Consider the following 20546-nt stretch of genomic DNA (forward strand, 5'->3'; position numbering starts at 1 on the left):
CCACACTTCTACCCTCTGACTTTCCACAGAAACATGTGGGCAGCCTCTCTGCTTCAGGTATCCAGAAGACCTGTGTAGCAGCCACAGAGGACCGGAACATGTCCTTGAACCAAAAATAGAAACCTGAGTGGGTTCCTTCGTGAGGAGTGTCTGCTCTGACAAACTGAGCACCAGGGACAGGTCACACCCAAGTGACAATGAAGGGTTCCCTGTCTCAGGGACACAGGGAACAAGCCAAGTAAGTGCTGTGAAGGCTGACACTGTAAGAACAACAACAGTGGGGGCAGTGAGGGCTGGAGGGAGAGTCCTGGAGCAGGGAAGGTGCTCCAGGCCCCACAGTAGAAAGGCACAGTGACCTCTGAGACCCAGGACCTCACCCCAGAGCCCCTCTGTGCTCCCTCTGGACACAGCACATGTGCTGGCCCTCCCGTAATGTCCTTGTGATCCTTGCTAACAGCCATCAGTAGGCCAGGTTGGCCCTGTGGGGGAATCCCTCCTGCCCTAGTCCCATTCTCTACTTAATCTAGTTTTCTTGGCACCATTACTCTCCCGCATATGTTTAATCAAGTCAATTAAACATGTGTAATTGCTTTATCTTGTTCATTATCTGTCTCTCCCACTGGAATTGCATCTCCACAGGAATACACTCATCTGGTCCTTCCATGTCCCTAGAACCCAGACCAGCAGGCGGTCAGAGGAGGCACCAACGAGTGTGTGTTAAACGTGCCACGTTATCCTGGGAGATATGACACGAGCCTGGGAGCCTGGGAGCCTGGGAGCCTGGGAGCCTGGGAGCCAATCTCAGAGGCTTTGCCATGGTTGACAACCTCCCTGGTTCACCTGCTGGGCTCCGACTAAGGTGTCTCATGATATTAATGCTCACGGCCGTGTTTGGCTTTCTAGTGTTTAACATACAGAGGATGGTCCTTGGAAATAATCACCGCTGGTCCTGGCAGCCACAGCAAAGCTTTGAACAGTGCAATTACAAGAACCCTATTTGCACCCTAGAGGATTCTAAATGTTTTCACTGAGGAAGCAGAACGACAGTGAAGAACACGCTCTCAAGACATGACCTCTGGCCAGCCGATTACAACGGCAGCAGCCGTGAAAGTGGAGGAAGCTTCATCAGACACGCTCCCCCGCAGGTCGCTACTGTTGTTCAGAGTCTTCACATTTCCTCAAAGCCATGGTGTCTGTATGTGTAAGTGTGTATAAAGTGTAGGTCTGTGTGAGGGCGTGTATGTATAAGTGTGTGTGTGTGCGTGTGTGTGTGAGTGTGTGTGCACAAGTGTGATGCGTCAGTGTATGCATGTAAGTCTCTGTGTATGTGAGTATGTGTGTAAGTGTTCATGTGTCTGACTGTGGGTGAATGTGTGTCTATGTGTCTGAGTGTGAGCATATGTATAAATGTCTGTTTATGATTATATGTGTGAGTATGTTTATAAAAGTGTCTGTGTGTATGTGTGTGTGTGTGTGTGTGTAACTAGTGAAGATGTACTTGCCCCAGATATGACTGAATGTCTTTGAAGTATAAAATATCTACGGAGAGGATGACATGTGGCTGTGCCATCTGGATGGGCATTTTCAGATCATATGCACAAAGATGTGAACATGAACAGTCTACGTAAGTGCTCCGTCTGAGTCTTCTCTCACCAGCGCTCACGCTGACGGTGGCCTATGGGCCCTGACGTAGGTTGGTAGCTTTGCAGAGAAAGGCAGCCTCCGCACCGTCTCCTCCCTGAGCCTAGAAGCACCATAGCAGCTCAGCTAGCATGGCTCCACCCCTCAGCCCTGGGTCACAGACACCACGCCGAGAATCCGAACTCCAGCCCTTCTGCTTATACAACAAGCTCAGTCCACTGAGCTATTCCCTGCCCAGGGTTTTTGTTTTGTTTTTAAAGCTATTCTTGCTGAAACAAATGAAAAAGAATCTTTCTTTTAGGATCATCACCCAGCACGGTAACTTCACTGCCTCACTGCTGAATTGCACCGATTAGAAGTACTTGGAAATAATTTTTCCCCAAACACTCTTGTTCTTTGGAGGAAAACCAAAATTAACTGTGCAAAGTGCAGCAGTTGCTGTGGCGGTGTGGCGGCGGCATCTCTCCTCTTTGGGGGTATTTGCTAGGATGGAATGCACACATGGGATCATGGAGCCTGGCGATGGTGGCAGTGCTGCGGGAGGGACCGCAGGAGGGCCAGGTGTCTGTGATTGTAGAGTTGGGTGACATCTTAGACCACCTCAGCCACCCTTGCTTAGTTACCAAAGACCTGATGGAAGCACATGTTAGAGGCAGGGAGATTTCTGAGGATGATCAGGCGGGGAGGCAGAGTGGAGAAATGACAGGCCCACAGGGAGAAGGCCAGCTGTTGGCCATGACAACTAGAAGGTGGATTGCCTGTGACTTCATGTTTTCTTCTTAGCTGTAGCTACAATATCCTGAGCTGCGCAGAGAAGACAGCTGGCCAGATTAGGGACAGCCATTCAGCGGTCTTCTTTTTATTGGTGGACATGACTGACCTAGACCTCTTGGGCCACTTTCAAACACAGTTGTCTTGAACTGACCAGTCCGTGGTGGCCTGGCCTGCAAAGCCATCCGTCTCAGGTTGAGCTGAGCTGGCATGAAGCTATCACTGCCCCACCCTCCCAGTGAATTCCACCCATCCGAAGTGCTTGGAAGTAATTTTTATAGTCACTGCTGTAGTGGCTGCCCGTCTTCTAGCAGCAAATGATAGCCAATGTGGAGGCCCCTGACTTTGTCCTGCTCCTACGGCGGTGGCCTCTCAATGCTCCCACCTGCCTGATTGCACGCTGCTTTCCAAGATCTTGCTCTGGGGCTCGTGGGGGAAGGCTGTGTAGGCACGCACTCTGGGTCTCAGGAGAGGAAAACTCAGCTCGTTCTTACCCAGAGAAAACAAGAGGCCGTGGTTTCATGTCCTTCAAGCACAGGTGTGAGCTATAGACGGGAGCACCTAGGGGACCTTGAGGCAGACGCTAACGGGAAGGAGGGGCTGGGAAAGCCGCATGGCAGGGGAAAGCATCCCACGATTGTCTTCAGCTTTCTAGGGGCCTGGAGAAGCCCTCCTGGGAGCCAGGTTGGCGAGCTGGCCCTGGAAAGCGGCCGCTGAGGCAAGCAGTGGTCGTACCACGGAGAGAGCTGCACAGCCCTCATCACTTTCACCGCTGCCAGTTCATATGCCTGAGCTTTTGCAAGAGCGGCCAGCAAAATCGAACTGCATGGGAGAGCTTTACATTAAATGTCAATGAATTCATAGTTTTCAAACCTACATTTTAAAATTTCTTCTGCTGAGTCAGTCATTGTAAGTCAGGCAGCTTTTGCTGCTTTACCTTCTAGATGTTTTTATCAGCTCTGACAAGTCTAGCGGAGCCTGGATACAACACAGGAGGCTGCAGAGAAGGCCTCTTCTTGATGAGTGAGCAAATGTGGGTTTCCTGGTGCGCATGGCCTGAAGGGCTTGTGTGCAGATTTGTGCAATCTCTCACATAAATCTGATGTTTTCTGATGAGAAATTTATCCTGAAGATCTTTTGAGGAAACTTGGATTTGTTTCCTTTCATCTAAGCCCAGACTCTTTTAGCTGTCTGTCCGTTGGACAAATTCATTGATGTGTGAAAAGAACTTCAAATTCAACATGACCCACACAGGCCCTGTGTTCTGGTAAACACCAGCTTCCAACCTCAGCCACTGAAAAATCAAAATGTCTGTACCCTGTCTCTATTTTCCTATTTGGGGCAAATGACATCAACATTCTTCTAATTACATCACTCAGCCTTTCAGAGTTAGCTTGGATTCCTGCCATACTGTTGCTTTATCTAAGATGCACACAGGTTTAAAACAGTAGCTCCAACAGTGTCTGTGAGAAACATCTTGCTTTCTAACAGCATCCAACCTCTTCCTATGCTGCTAAAGATTCTACTAATTTAGACCATGAACTCCTTGTGATAATGCTGACAACTTTCCATGTGTTGATGACGAGGAAGCGGAAGCCGGCTGGGGAGACCAGTGTTTGACGTCGAGGGACTGGGGGTGGGTGGGCAGCAGGAATTCAGAATAGGGACATGGAGCGGTCAGGATTCCCTCTTCATGCTGTTGTCTGCCATGAGCCCCATGGATGTCTACAAGTCCTTGGAAGGATGCAGCTTATCTTTGCTAGTCCTCCCATGGCCCCATCCATTGTCTCTACCAAACAATGATGAATGAGGAAGCCACAGTATCGAGTGTGAAACAGCCAACTGACAGCTAGGCCTAGGTATAAAACAGGCAGGCAATGGCTAAGCCTGGCAGCGCAGGAACAGTAACAGCAGGAACTGGTGAACACACGGGTGGAGGGGTGCAGAAGGCATCCCTCACCGAGAGCAAGAGTCTGTCATGGCCTACTGTGACTTTGACACGCTTTTTGTGTGTGGCCTTCCTCGAACAGGGCTAACTCTGTTGGAAGTTTTGGAAGCTGTGAACCTGGACACAAGCAAAACTCAAGCTCCTGTAGCACACCCCTGATCCCAGCCTCAGTGGCACCATCCCAATGCTTGAGTCCAGCCAACAGCACCGCCATGCACGGATGGTGTCAGTGTAGCCAACTACACATCCATGGATGTTTTGGAATACACATGAAAATTACACATTGAAATGAGAACATGTCACAGACTGCAGATGATCCTTATCATTAAGAAGTAATCAAAGCAAATTAAAATTGTCCTTTGACACATAGTGCCTGGGGAACAATGTCACATTCTTACCTCATGAGCATTTCAGCTAAACTCTTTGCATCTGGGGAGAGAAAGCTAAGATTAGTATAAGAGCAATAACTCATAACTCACATTTACTTAGAAGAAACCTACTCATTCACACAGTTATAACAGCTAATGTCCCCGGGCTTTACGGCTCCTTATTTCTTCCACACAGCACTCTTTTATGGCTTTTATTTATAATAGAAAGGTGCAAGAGTACCCTGCAGCCATAAAATTACAGACATCTATTAAAGTTTTTATTACAACCTATTTATTTGTCACTTCTAGAAAACCCAGTTTTATTTTCAACAGTTAGAAAATTAACATTTGGGGAAAAGTCATTTATGTAGAAGAAGCCCACTTTTTTTATTTCCCAAGAAAGACAAGACGGAGGGTTAGGCCACTGTGGTTCACTTTAAAGAGGCTTTGGAACAAAGCTCTATGCCTCCAGATTGGTCACTGAATTTTACAAACGTGGATGTTTATTTCAAACCCAGAAATAAAGCTTTATTGTGCATGCCCTCCCCTGGCCAGGACATGGTTTATGGAGACCTGGTTATCAACCCTGGCACAAGAAATTGTACCTCAAAATATTGTAGGACAGATCGACTTATTTGGTAACACTATTTAGAAACAATCGTTTCCCTTAAAATGTGATTTATGCTTTTTACACGTTCAGTCCTGGCAGAAGTCAAGTTTCCTTTCCTGGAACACAGAAACTTTTTTTAAAAATTTCTTTCTTTGCTCTAAGACTTCATGTTAGGGATCCTGCGCAAGGAACAGACTTTTCTGGAAATAAATTGATTTGATGGTGAATGGCTCCACCCTGAAGAAACCACATTCAGGGACCTTTCCATCTCCTTCTCTAAGGCCTGCCATGTCCTGTGTGTGGAGCATGGGGGCAATCTCGGATCAATCCCCCAGCACCTTGAACCCCAACGACCTAGAGAGCTTGCTCTACGAGCCACCAGTCAAGCGCGCCCGCTGGGAAGCCTTGATGCTGGGTCCCAGCTTTGTGCGCAGATGGTTCAGTCTAGAAGACAAAAGTAGTTTCCTCTCCACCCACGTGGAGAGACACAGGAAGCAGAACCACAGTGCCGCCCCCAGCTCATGTCTTTATATTTGTCTGCAAAGATGAAGTAAATAGCGCGAGTCTCTTCTCTTCCTGAATGATTTAACATGTACAAAGCAAATATATCTGTGGAATGCCAGAAGCTGGGGTTAATTAGCTCCACGTCACAGCCAACACTGGCTCGTACAATATGCTGAGGAAGAGGACAGAACTTGAGGGAGTAAACATTTAACTCCCACTGGGCGCTGAGGCCTGAGACCCCACCCCCAATGCCCATACACTGTGCCATTGCTCCAGGTCAGTCAGCAGCTCTCTTTGGGCTTCCCCCTCTGATGTGCAGTCACAGGCTCCTCAGGGGAACAGAAGTCCCCTCCTCTGCTGCACTGGCTCTGTCTGTGGCTGGGTGGCTCTCTCCCAGGCTAAGATCGCTTGGCACTGAATTCCAAAGCCATGCTGGTCAACCCCGCCTAAGACCATTCTTGAGAAGACATGTTGGAGCTCCCGTGTCCTGCTTCCAGCTTGGCTGAAACTTCAGGCAAAGTTGTACTAGTTGGGATTCCTCTCTTCTACAGGCTCCCTGGAACTAATCCAGGAAGCCCAACATTTTAGCACACTTTAGAATTTGGGTGGCATGAGCAGCCTGGTGTGACCCTGAAGCAAGTTCTAAGGACCTGCCTCACACCATGCTTCTTAGGAGTACAGGATAAGTCCCTTTGGTATCACGGTGTGGCAATTAAGTGGGTCGTGAATATGTCCAGCCGTAACAGGGCATGCATGGCCAGTATTTGGGGCTCAGTTTCTCTGCTTTTCTAGTGGTCCTTTTTACCTGAGCTGAATGAAAATCAGTCCGCCAGGGACACCAAGGAGCAGACATCTGGCCTCAGCAGGGTAAGGGAAATGAGCCGAGTACGGCAGAGTATCAGCCTGGGCCAATCTGGAAGGATATAGAGGCTGCCCTCTGTTTTGAAGAGATCTGGACCTTGAGGAGTTAGACTTGATGGGCCCATCTGTTCCACACAGAGTTCACTGGGATAACAGAAAAAGTAGGTCTGCTTTACTGGACAGAGAGGTTATTTGCATAGTGATGGATGAGGATGAGGAAGGCAGTTAGCATGGTCTGAGGGCTGTTTCCAGGCTAAGGCGTGGGTAAAGATGACAGGCAGAGGTGGAGAGTGAGAGGGCTGTTCCCTGGCGTTTATCGTGCTTCTCACTTGGAAGGTTTGACTAGGAAGTAGATGCTGTGTTCTGCCACCGGCTTCCTTCAGGGTCCAAGTAAGAAACTGAGTGTTGGATTACAGAACTGAGTTGCTTGGGGTGGAGATGACATTGCTATGTGATGCCAGAGGGAAACTGCCAAAACCCCACAGCCCTGCAGGTGTGGTAGGGACAGTCAGGATGGACAGACTGCACAGAGCCCAGAAATTGACCAGAGCTGGGGTGCACAGGACAGGAGCGGGGTAGGATGTGGAAGCTGGTCTGGGTGTGGAGCTGGGGAGACCTGCTTCAAAGCTGGGGAGTGCTGGGCGGGGCTGTGCAGAGGCTGAGTCAGACCAGGGAGGGAGGTATCTGGGCAGAGTGAGGCGGGGAAGCATTGCTAGCGCTCATACAGGAAAAGGGGAAAGAGCCCATGGCACACCCCAGACATTCTTTCATTTAGGGAAAGGAGAGAATCTAGAGCAAGTTAGTACATTTTAATAATTTTGGAATATAGTGACAGGGGCTTTCAAATTAGTTTCCTAATGAAATTTAGGATTCTTTCCCTTGAGCCTCAGGCAGCTATTACAATGAGTGCTATCTTTAGGGGGTCCAGAGGTGGGTTGTGGGTTACCACAGGAATTGTCTTCTGCTGCTTTACAGAAATGCCCCCCTCAAACTCTAGGACCCCCAGAATGAGCAGAAATCCCCCATCTCCTGTAGATTGTTTTTTTTTTTTTTTTTCATATTTTGTTTTATCTTTTTAACTCAGATACCAACACTAGGTGACCCAGCTCCAGGGTTCAGGCTTTTTATGTCATAAGAGCAACGGACTTGCCCTGAGCCTCCTCGGGCCTCACTTATGGACCCTTGGCATGTAGCAGTAATCCTCAGTACTGACTTGCTCAGTGGGAGCTTCTGTGGTGTTCTCAGAGGCCCTGTCCGCTCTTGATTCCTGCTGTGACTGTGGCTTCCTCTCTCTGTCTCTGTCTCTTTCCTGTCCCTTAGCTCTGGGTTTGCTCTCTGCTCCCTCCTGGAGCCAGTGGCAGTTGGTATTGTGGTTCTCTTCTGAGCCTACAGCTGGGCACTCTCTACTCTTCCCGAGACTACCTGTTTGAGGACCCATCTTCTTTTCCCTCTTCTTCTTCATCTCTTGGGTATAGCTCAGTCCTGGTAGGGACATAGGCACGTGGCCCAGAGACTTCTTTGGGGTCTTCTCTGGTTGTTGTTTTGAGATAGGGTCTTGCTGTATACTCAGGCTTAGTTCAAGCTCCTGGTCTTGCCTGGGCCTCCACAGGGCTGGGATCAGAGGTGGGCACCACCTCACCTGGCTAAGGACACAGCTTCCCTCTGTGGTACTGAATTTCGTGACACATTCTCTACCTATCCTTAGTGATGGGAGCCATCCACAAGCCACTCAGTGGTATCGAGTTCCCATGTTTGGACTAAATGTTCTCTTCTTGAGTTGAAATTCTCTAAAACCCTCAAGCACTTCTCACGGAGCCTAATTGCTAGGTAATTTCCTACTTAGGACTGTCTTTTATGAACGGCTTGTGATTTCATGATGTCCTTTATTCAACCAGCTCGAGTGTAGACCCTGAGAGTTTTTTCTTCCACACACACACGAGAGTGACGTATCCATTACAGGAGTCACAAATGAGGTTTTACAGCTCCTATGGGCTGCAGTCTTCTTGGCTGCAGCCTTTCAAAGTCTCCCGGTCTCTGGACCGCGCTGTGCCACTACAGGCTCCCTTCCCACCTGTGGGAGCCTCACACTCCAGTCTGCCCAGCCCCGCATGGGGCTTGCCGCTTCTGGCCTGCTCCCTCAGCAGTCAGCTCTGTCCAAACAGAGTGGGTCTGCCCGGACCCCTGGTGGCTCCTGTCATTCCTCAATGGCTCAGAAACTACTTTCTTAAGCTTAAGTTAACTTGCTTCAAACAAAAAGGTTCCAAACTGATGAATGTTTAAAAGGTAGAGACCCCCACCGGCCTGGCACCCTCACTCGCCTCTGATTATTATGAGACTATCCACAAACGTTAGAGAATTGTGTGGGGAAAGAGTTTTGTTTGAAACTTAAAATGGTCTCCCTCAGGGTCTCTTAGAACGTGAACCCTCTGACACTGTTTCTAATCTTTCCAGTGGTAGGAGTGGGAGTCCTCAGTGAAATCGCATAAATTAATTGGTGTCTATATTTTGCTCATTGTCTTTTGGGACATGTATGACTGTTTTATGCCAACACTGAAAAACCTACTCCCTCCCCACAACCTTGGCTACTGCAGAGGCTTGGGGAGAAAATAGCAAGCTAATCAGGGATCTGGTAATTGTTAAGCATTTTGAACTTTTCCTGTCTCTGTTTCTCATCTCATCTGATATCCTTTTCTTCCTTTAGTTCGCTCTCTCCATTTCCTCCTTTTTATAATTCCTGGTTCTGCTGTTATGGTTCATACAGCACTCCTCCTGCTGCACACGGAGCAGAGCAGAGGTGGGGTGGCTTTCCTTCCATGCCATCTGTTCTGTGGGAACATCATCCAGAGCTCACACACAGCCAGGCAGCCCTGAGCATAGTGGGCTACGACCACACACCCTTCAGATCAGCCCGAGAAGGCTGGTGGCATAGCTCTTGAAGTCCCTAGCCACCTCACATTCCCTTTTTGTCTCTTGGCTCCTCTCCTAGACTGCTGGGTAGGGAATGCTGGAGAAAGTGCCCCAGGCTAGCCCAGTGATACAGAAATGTGGGGGAAGGAGTTTCTGGAGGCAAGTCCCTGAATGATATGGAAGACTAGAAAATGATGGCAGCCATAACGGCGATCAGGGTGTCACTGGCCACCTGCCTGTGCAGAGCAGTTTCGTGGGCGTGGCTGGGTGGAGGACTGTGAGGGTCCGGCTCTGGGTGAGCATGTGATGCTGGCTGGCCTCCAAGTAGTCAGTGGTGAAAACACTTAGGGAGAAGTGTGGCAGCTATTCAAAGCACAAGCTATCTATCAGTGTGTCAATAAAAGTAAGGACTGAATGACATGGAGTGTTAAGATAAAAAAATGATCAACCAAGGTTTTTGAAAGTGGGAATCACATTTACATGCTTTTATAGTATACTTACTTCTTCTGACTCCGAATCATGGCTGGTCATTAAAAATGTACTTGACTGTGTCAAGAGGCAGCCTGTCTCTTACTTGCATATACCAAGTTCCCTGGGAGGACAGGGTTAACCTGAGCTCTTTTCTACCTTTGTTTCAGTGTTGCTTTGAACCTTTTTAACCGTGACTTTCTGGACTTCATTTCCATGTCTACAACATGAACACGACAAGGCCAAGTTTATACTCCATCAAGTCCTCCAGGGGTTGAGAGACTAAACAAGACCATGAAAGAGCATTCTAGTTCAGCATTCTGTTGGGTCTGGGAGAGCCACCCAGTGTTTCAGGAGCATCACAGCATGGTTTTGTTTAGTGTCTGTGTGCTCTCTGTGGACCAGTGCTCTCGTCCTGGGTCTGCACGTGTGTGAGGAACACACCAGCAGGTTTTCACAGTGTCATGGAGTGATCCACCCAGGCCCTGACTAGCAATCTAGTAAGGCTTTCTCAAAGTCCAAGCAGCTTCATATTGTAAACATCTAAGTGGGAGAGAAAGAGAGAGAGAGAGAGAACACTATCGTTCATAGGCCAGGTCTGTGTTTGTCTGAGCTCTTGAGGAAAATGGTGTGCGCTTGGACTAACGTCTTCTGGGAAGTCACTTGCACACGCTCCCAGCAAAAGGACACCATCTAAGGACATCAGCTCCATTCTGCTGCTTCACTCATCTAAAGGTTCTATTTAAAGGCTTCCCACTGTCAGCCCCACTTCTCTGTGGGACTGAAAAGAATTTCATAAAGTAGCTGTTTTTGCAAGGCTGTAAACCTGCATGTAGGTTTTCTCAAGAGCCCAGCCAGAACTTCTAATCACTTGCATTCTTATGTGGAAGAAGATTTTAAGGCTAAGGAGAAAGAAATCTCCTCAGAGACAGTCATACATGCTTGTCACCTGAGAGAATTGCAAGAGCAAACAGGGGCAGGGCAGAGCATGCCGGTAAGCCAGACAGGCTCCGGGGGCAGCCTGACACCACACTGCCTGCTCTTGACTGCCCCTTTGTGTGTCCAGCTCACCAGCTGCCCGGGTTCGCCTCCGCTCGTCGCAATGCCTGCTCGTCCTGCACCCTCACACACAGGACCCTCCTCCACTCGGCTCTGCTCTGACAACTACAGGGAAGGGGAGAAAGAGAAAAGGAAAGGATGGAAGTATGTGGGAAAGGAAGAGAAGATGAAAGGAGAGAGAGAAGGAAGGACCGAAGGACAAGAAAAGATAGAACAAAAGTTTTCACAGCAAGAATCCTGAGGTGCTTTGTGTGTGCCATAGGTGTAGGTGCACACATGTGTGTGGACGCCAGATGATGCTCTTGGGCCCTGCATTTCAGGCACCGTCCATCTGTCCACCTTTTTATTTTGAGGTCAGGTCTTTCATGGCCTGGAGCCTGACCAGAAGCCTGGCTGTTCACTGCGCTCCAGGAATCTTCTCGTTTCTACCTCCTCAGTGCTGGGGTTGCAAGGACACATTATCAAGTACTTATCATTGCCTCCTCCTCCCCTTGCTCCTCCACCTCCTCCTCCTCCATCTCTTCTTTCTCCTTCTCTTCCTCCTTCACCTCTCTGTTTCTCCTTGGTGTTTTTTCTTCTTCCTTTAATGTAGCATCTGGGGATCAAACTCAGGTCCCCATGTTTATGAAGCAGAAACAGAACTGAAGTCCCTCAGGTCCAATGCTTGCTTTTTTTTTTTTTTTTTTTTTTTTTTTACCACAGTTTATTGGCTTGGCAATGAAGTTAACTGTCTCTGCATTCTTCCTCTTTCCTGGAGGTTTCTGCACTCAGTGTACAGGCATGTTTATTTTTCCTTTCTTCTCAAGCCTAAGTGCCAGTGTGCTCTGACATTCACGTGCCTTCCTGAGATTAGCAGAGTTCAATTGGCTTTTCAGTTTTAGAAATGGGGAAAGGTTGGCCATTTACATAGGGAAACTAGTCAGTAGAATTAGAAAAATGGAAGTGACTTCTCATAGTCCACTGACCCACTGAGCCTTCGCCCTGTAAACCATGAGCCCAAGGTCTCTTTGGAATGGCCACCTGGCATTGGCCAGTATGGAAGTATTTGTTCCTTTTGAATCATGTTTGAAATAACGACTACTTTTTGTTTTTAGGGGAAAAGGGCGTTTGCTAGGGAAACAGGGGCAAACTGATCACTATGTCCTCAGCTTGGTACTGCCAGCTGACCCCTGCTGACTGGCACCAACCCAGGCTGTCAGTCCCTCAGGAGAACCTCTCCGAAGGAACGGAGCTCTTACTGGTATTAGTGTGAAATACTCGATCCAGGAATCAATTTGTCATTGGGTTGGGGCTGCTGGCGTTCTGGGTCCAACTGTGACTCCCCTTTAACCTTGTACTTCAAAGGATCTAGAAGTTGGGGAAACCAGGGCATCATTAAAAGCAAGTGCAGCTTCTGAAGTCCTGGATAAGGATATAGATTAAAAAAATCTAGTACTTGGAGACAATTTAGAAGGTCGCTGTGCTCTAAATTTAGTAAGTCCCCAGGAAGGGAGAATATAGGCTGCTAAGCTGCTTGAGTCCCATTTTCTTTCATTTTATTTTTGCATAAAAGAATGTTACCTTGTGCTCCCCTAATTAGGTTGCTTCTCTACACAGCATGGCATGCCATTCAAGCAAGCATTTTATTGTATCCAACTTTTGACAATGCCACTAAACAAGAGGGTCGGTCTGAACTTGGCCTCGAATAACCGTAAGCACACCCACCAGGCACTCATATCTTTTTCTAATTCAAATTTGCTTACCCCATTTTTTGATCCTGCCAGGTGACTGCTCGAGCAACAGCACTGTGTGCCAAGAAGTGCGAGCTGACTCTGGACAATAAAGCATGGCAGGAGAGAGCTCTCTCTACAGTCTGTAAGCCGTGGGGACTGATCTAGATGTCGGCACAGGAGCTGATCTTATGAGAGCCGTTTCTAGTAAAATGACATTACTAATGAGCTCTGGGGATCAAGACACCCGTGACGTCAAACTCTGTGACTGCAGTCTTCCCTGAGTGGAAAGTGTTTCATGTGGTTAATGGACATATTAATAGGGGCCAATAGGGGGAGGTAGATGGCTTATGGGTGTCTGGGCTGGCATTCCATGATTCTCTTCTTGGGCCCATCACTTACTCTGTCCTTTATGGCAGCACTTTTCAGCATTACAGAGAGATGAGTGTGTCCCCACTGTAACCCTTAATCCAACACTTCAGGGGGTCACTGTCTGCAGCTCTGGACAGGGTCTTCATGACCCTTTGATCCCCAGGGCCCTGCCAAACTCTTATGATCAAAATTAATGGTAGTTTAAAATACTACCAGTTTTTAAAACCTAACCCGTGGTCCACGGCAGACAACCAAGAGTGGTCTGCTAAATTCCATCTCAACGTGTCCTTTAAGTCTGGCATCAGAAAGTGGCGGGGTCTGAACTGGGCGCCACCTTCTTTGTGGTCTTGCTCCTCCCCTGCCGGACTGTTTGTTCAGACACCGATGAAAGGCACGGTGTTGGTGCCCCAGTGGCTGGACAAACTGCTCCTCTTGAATTCTTCACTCCTTAGCAGCTCAGGGAACACTTCCTGTCTCTCTTGCTTCTGCCCTGTAGAAAACTTCCTGCTACCTCTTCCTTTTCTCCTAAACAAAGGGAACAAAACCCCTTAAGGGAGTGAGAGCCTCAGGTGTGGTGGACTACCCTGCCTCCAATGCCAGCTGCAAAACAGCAGCGTCTAGACATAGAGGTGCTAGCAGTGACATAGCACACCCAGAATCTTCTCTGGATACAGCCCTTGCAAAGCACCAACTGAAGGCCGAGGAACTGGTAGGCAGGGGACTCTGCAACATTGTGGTCCTCTGTCAGTCTGACCTGGCAGCAGCAGCTTTTGTTGGAAATGTTCTTGGCAAGGAAAGGCAGTGTTGGGTGCTGAGGTAACAAGTACAGTAGTGAAAATCAAACAGCAGTTGAGGAAGATGGAACAAGTGTGGGGAGGGATGGGCAGACGCAAGAGCCCTGAGAAGCCCTGCCCACTAGTTCATCCATCTGCTAGCGCACTCCTGTGCATCAACCCAGCTCATGGTAAGACACTTTCATGGTTGGTGTGAAGAGTCCCAGGCAATACACAGCCTTCTGTGTGTAACTAGTATGACATTGCTGTCCACGAGGAAGGAGGACTGCTGCTTGATAGCTCAAAGACAATGTCGATTGGGATTTATGGTGAAAGAGGGTTATCAAAATGTCTGCTGGACGCTAAGAGTGTTTGCCAGTAAAGTGAAATGCACCATGATGCTCTCTCTAGTGAATTTCTCAATGCATTGGGTATTATTCCATTTTTGTGGTAGGCACCTAAGTAGCCTCCCATTCTCTTCCCATTTAGGACTCCTCCCTCCATCCTTCAGACCCCTTCGGCTTCACACTGAAGCCCTGTTTTGGCAAGTGTGGCCAGCTAAATGCTGAGGCGTGCACGCGCCAGCAGCGCTTGGAGTTGGGGAGTGTATCCCCCTTATCTATGTGAGGAATCTAGCGAGTGCTTGGGCTGTCTACAGAACTGAAATGCAATTGGTTAAGGCAATTTAGGAAGAACATTTTGATGTCTGATGAGATCCATGGATGACTCGGGCTCTGGGATATTTAACGGAAAGACTTAAAATGCACAGATGGGCTGAACGGGACTTCAAAACTTCTAATTTGTTGGCAAAGTGAGAGGAAGTTGATAGTAGTGAGTGTATGAGGGTCACATACCAGATCTGGAGAGAGATGATGGACAGGACAGCACTATGCCCAACATGCTAGCTGGATCACAGTTAAGTTATACAGATGAGCTTAGGGTTTTCTAGGTGTGGGAGTGAGGCTCAGGGGCACCAGGGTGTTTGGGAGGGCTGTTTCAAGGCTTACTCCTTGAATGTAACTCTGAAGGCTATGTGGAGGTAATACTGCTCCACCTATCTTGATACTGAACCACAAACACCTCATGGGTGCCATTGGGCAAACAATGGCTGGGTCGACAGCCTGATGAGTTGAAGGTATAGAACGTTTCCGTATTTGAGATTTCTTGCACTCACACTGCAGAGAAAGGACTGTTGACCAGAAACTGTGACGCCTTGTCACCCAGAGCCACACAGAATGAGACACTGGAGAAATGGGATCTGCCCACCACGGTCTCTGGCCTGTGTCCCTCACCTTCTGCTGTGTTTTCTTTCCACTTAAACTCTCATACTCAGCTTTCAGTGTTTATCTCTAGTTCAGAAAAGGGTGCATTTTCTGCCTCACCACATTGTACCTCCACCATAAGCCCGTCTCTGCTTCTAGGCAACATCATTCTCATTTCCAGAGCAACTCTCAAAGCTCCCTTTTTTTTTTTTTTTCCTTCTAAAGCCGTAATTGGTGGCTTCACTGGAACCACTGAAAATCAAAGAGAGCAGGCTTGGAAAGCCCGTGAGAAATTACTTTTCTTTGTCTGCCAATACTGAGGCTGTGGGGACTGTAACGGGGCCACTTGCACTCCATCTCTGACTGCAATTCAATGCATTATTGTTTCCCCCCAGGGCTCCAAAGTCCTGCAAGGCCACATCAGGCACCAAATCATAGCTGGCAGAACAGGTACCAAGAGGATGAAAGGAGCCTGTTCTCTGGCTGGCCTCTGTTGAGGAGGCACCAAGTGGACACAGGGCCTACCTCTCAGCCTCTTGAGTCTCTGCTCCCGCCGTCTCCTCCGCACGACCAGCAGAAGCACGAAGAGCAGCAGGACCCCGACCAGGATGCAGGAGATGGTCACTAGGATCTTGAGCCCTTCGCTGGTTGTCAGCCCTTCTTCACTTTGGACAACTGACTTAATGAGTGGAGGGATTGTACCTGAAAGCAGGGCCACGATGTTAGATGGCTATTAATGGCGACAGCATGGTGGAGTTTTTAGGGATGACGGGTTACAGAAAGACCGCGCGGTGTGATTCAAGGGTATCTGTGATGAGAAATGAGAGGAACTTTCCCCTAAATCTGTGCGTTGACTGGCTCACTTTCCCTTCACCTGAACTTCCAGCTCACTCTCCACTCTAGCACATCTTTGTAAAGGACTGCCTGATGCAAAGTCCCCGAGGATGACATGGCCTGACTTCGTGATGCCTGCCTCACAGAAGCCCCACGAACTCCCCTGAGACCCATGCTGCCCATTGGCTGTCACTCAGAGTGCTTTTGTTAAAGGCTGTTGGAAACCTGCATATGAAAGGAAGAACAGTAGATTTGTCAGCTGGATGGAAGACCCCTCTGGGGGAAGATGGAAGGGACTGCAGCCTTAAGAAGGATATTCCTTTTTTATTTTGATTAGTCTCTTGATTTCAATACCAGCTTCACAGCTGCTTTTAGAGTTGCCAGTTTACAGTAGAAGAACAAAGGGAAAAATTTCAAAGAGAGTCCATCTAGGTCTGTAAAAAGCAAGCTGCTGACAGGGCATTGTTAAAAAAGAAGTCAACTGAGCTCTGGGCTGCCTTAAGATGATTTCTACCCCAAAGCTGAGCACACGGGTGCAAAGATCTCAACAGACATCTGTGATTTTTGGAGCACACATTTTGCCATCCTTCATTATATAAGGCATTCCATTCCCACTGTCTTTCTGTAAACAAGAATTGCCAGGGCTTTAGGAAAAAAAATGCAAAAATAATGCTATTTTCCCAAGAGCAAAAGATGATCTTATCTTGTGTTTAGTAACTGGAGCCCTTGGTCCTCTGGTCTCTGCTGGAGCCAAGCGGAATGCTCTCTCAATCTCACAGGGTCACTGACAGCACAGCCAGGCTTGCAGATGCCGGGAGAGCAAGAAGGAAGCACAGGAGAGGTGCCCGTGAGGCAGGGCTGGGAACAGGACACCACCAGGTCATGCAGACAGTGTTGGTGAAGGAATTAGAAGAGACAGATGAAGAGGTGGGGGAACTGGGAGTCTGACTGATGTGACTGTCAGGGTGATTTCTATTTCAGTGTTTGTTTTTCCTAAAATGGACTCAAGCATATGTGACAAAAGAGACACTAAAGCCACGCAGCCGTGGGGGTCAGTTCAGTGACACCTGCCATCTCTTTCAGGATAAGATAAAAATGTTCTCTTATTTCCTCGTGCCATGAAGTTGTTCAGATTTTAGGGAATAGGATGCCCATTGCACGCACTTTTCTTCTCACACACACTGTGCTAACATGATCGTGAGAGTAATGAGAACACTTGTCTCACAGTCGAGCATTTAAAGTGTGGAGGACATTTGTGACAGAACTTCTAGTGATATGATCAGATGTGAGCATGCCACCCATACGTGGACTCCATCAAGTTCTCTGTCATCTACCCACATGGGAGCATAGCTATGGGCCAGGTACAGGCGTCCAAGAGACAAGTGCGTTAACTACCCAACTGGTCGTGTGCTTGAGGGGTTTGGATGAAGCTTTAAACAAACTTGATAAAACCATGGTCTTGGCCCTTCATTTTGTAAGAACAGAGAACTAAGCACCGTTGGGGGAACAAAATTGAATGTTGCTCTGCCTGTGTGGGACCCTTGGGATGAGGAGTCTCTGAATAAAGCCACATACACATGCACAACAGAGAGGGAGGCTTTGGCCCTTGAAGGGGCGATGCTGCTGTCCCAGACTCCGGGCCTACTGCAGAGCACTGGATAGAGTCCTGGCACCGGAAGGTCTTCTCTTTGAGGGCTCTCCTGCAGCCCAAGGCAAGAGGAATCTGGTTATATCTGAGATGGGCTTTAGAAGCAATGATTACAGGCAGGCCATAGACACCAGAAGGGGAGGCACAGCATGCCAGGGAGTAAAGAAAGACTCAGGGCCTCCTGGGACCACTCTGAGCAGTGGGGAGTGGACAGAGGCTCCAAACAGCCTGATGAATTCCTGCTGGTGAGAACTCAGAACCTGTCATTGTCTACACACATGAGGGTCGATGTCGGGGCTGCAAAATCAGCATGGACGTGCTGCCAGCAAGACTCACTGAGCAGGGTGTCGTTCACTGTTAGTAAAGATCCTCAGCACTGGAAGGAGGGTCAGAATTCAAGTGGTTTGGGGCATCAGAGGTCAAGAGACTCCCTAGGATGTGCATAATGAGTACGTGCGTGTGTGTGTGTGTGTGTGTGTGTGAGCGCACGCACACAGGCCCACTGTGACCCTATTCACCATTCTAGTCCCCTCAGCGCCCCTGCTTCTGCCGAGCCTGACCTAACTTCCTTTTCCATGGAAAACTGTTGTGTTCATGCATTTTAAGGGTGTAATGAGAGCAAAAAGAAAGTTGTTATGTGGATTGGGATGGGTGGGGAAGGGGTGGGAGACAACAAAAGCAGTGTTAGCTCACAGTCATCTGCAAAGCAACGGAACCATGAGGCAGAGTCCTCGAGCCCTGAGATAAGCCGCGTCTGCGCTTAGACTCCCCAGGGAGTTCCCGCTGGCCCTCAGCCCCTCTCCTCTGGCCACACAGTGATAGCCATGTGTGTGCAGTGGACTAGGGAGTCCAGCGTGGGGCTGAAGCTCCCAGACCCTCACGGGCTCTGGGGGCACTGCGCACTGGCCAGTTTCTCCCAGGAGAGGGAAGAGCATTCATGCGCACACCCCCACGCACAGACAGGAAAGCCGGGAGGCCCTGAGCTTACTGCCGTCGTAGTTCAGCGTGGCGAAGGTGGCCTGCTTCTCCGCGCAGCCCGCACTGTTGCATACTCGCATCTGCAGCTCATACCACGTGGCTTCTTGCAGGTCATACAGGATGTAGGACTTGGAGAGGGAGGTCCGCTGAGCTGTGGTCCAGACCGTGGTCCCAAAGGGTCTGTACTCAAGAGTAAAGGAGGTGATGGGACAGCCACCATCATTCCAGCCAATCAGATTCAGCCTCACCCGGGTGGTATTGATGCTGGCGAAGAGCTCCTGCTCCTTGGAGAACTGGGGTTCTGTGGAAGATTCAGGCAGTGTCACTGTGGGCACGTGGCTCTCTACAGCGGGTTCAGTGATTTCCTTGGGCTACTGGCTCTGTCTAGCCTAGCTCTGGCCAAGGCTGGATCACCAGTCACTCAGAGCAGGAACAAAGCCTTGGGAACCTACAAGTTTCCCAACCACAAGGACCTGCGCCTGAGTGGAGGGTGAGTGGACGCAGGACATTTTTACGCAGGGTGGAGTCCACTCAAGAGCAGCTCTGTCTTTTTTCGTGAGCCCTTCGCCCACTGCAGGGTGTGGAGCTGAATAACGTCCCTGCCATGCAGGAGCAGAGTGCAGACTTGGGAGAAGACAGAGTGGGAATGGCTGGGGAGGTCTCAGCCATTCCCTCTGCTATCAAACACGGAGTTCTGTGGCCTCTGACGTAGTGGCTGTTATTCCACACAGACCAGCTTCTCATTCCCAAGCCTCACCCTGGGATCCGAAACTCAGGAGCTGGAGCCACACACTGCCTCCCCCCGCCCCCATATTCCTTCCCTGCTGGGAGAGGGGTTGCTCAGACCTCTCTTTCCCTTGCTCTGTATGTAGGGAGCCATGTCCAGCCTTCCTTCTGCCATTCCCAGCTGCACCCTTGCCTCTGGGAGCCACTTGCTTGGGCTTTATCTCCTTGAGCTTCTATTTTATTCAGATAAAAACTCAGTTCATTTGAAGTGCTAACCTATTAGCCCAACCTTTTCCAGCCTGAAAACCTGTGAGGACAGGTGTCCTACTTCATGGCTGCCTGGCCTGAGCGCTCTTGCTGAAACCCTTCAAAGGGCCTTTTTCTTTGAACTGCAAACGAAAGAGTGAGGTAGGGAGCCAGAACCTTCTGGAAGGTTCTGTGGTCTCTCTTACCACGCTATCAATCTGTCGGACTCATTTCAGGAAAAAGTTCAAATACATAAAACAGCTCATAGATATTTGCTCTCCTCTGGACTGGGTGAATCTTTCATGGTCCCTCCCCTTCATGCAGGAACTGGAGAACTGGCAGGCGGGCATTCTCACCTTTCCCCAGAGTTTTTGCTTCTATGATTTCACTTATGCGGCCTGGTCCCACTCCATTTTGGGCAGTAAGAGTGAACTTATACCATGTGCCACACTTTAGGTTTTCCAAGCGGTAGGAACGCTCGCTGGGGCTGATGGGAAAGCTGCCCCACTGCTCACTGTTGTCCTCGGAGTACTGCAGGATGTAGCCTGTAACAGTCAGGAGACATAATGGTGAGCTTCGGGGAAGGAGAAAGGATGCGTTCTCTCATTCTGGCTGTCTTTAGAGGAGAGGGGTTTAACTTCCCGACTCTTGGAAGTCTCTCACTGGGAGGAGGCCTGGGGTGAGCAGCTCACGTCAGCCACACTGGACACTGCTATTGCACTGCTCCGCTACCACAAGTTCAGGGAGAGAGAGCCTCACACTCCCCGCACCCGTTTCATGCCACGGTGGACTGGGTGAGCAAGCCTCACACTTCCCCGTGCCCGTTTCATGCCACGGTGGACTGGATGAGCAAGCCTCACA

General features: G+C 49.2%; 1 protein-coding gene across 1 annotated transcript in view; it reads right to left on the bottom strand.

Moving 5' to 3' along the window:
* The window catches only part of Dscam (DS cell adhesion molecule), a 527122-nt gene that overhangs the window by 33774 nt on the left and 472802 nt on the right, over positions 1–20546 (bottom strand). Inside the window, exons 25-28 of the mRNA XM_055614797.1 lie at positions 20042–20230; positions 18724–19014; positions 15779–15955; positions 4759–4789 (exon numbers count right to left, since the gene is read on the bottom strand). Coding sequence (XP_055470772.1) covers positions 4759–4789; positions 15779–15955; positions 18724–19014; positions 20042–20230 — 688 coding nt within the window. The remainder of the gene's footprint in view (positions 1–4758; positions 4790–15778; positions 15956–18723; positions 19015–20041; positions 20231–20546) is intronic.

Source organism: Psammomys obesus, unplaced genomic scaffold, assembly GCF_907164565.1.
Source record: "Psammomys obesus unplaced genomic scaffold, mPsaObe1.curated_primary_1811, whole genome shotgun sequence".
Taxonomy (NCBI): Eukaryota; Metazoa; Chordata; class Mammalia; order Rodentia; family Muridae; genus Psammomys; species Psammomys obesus.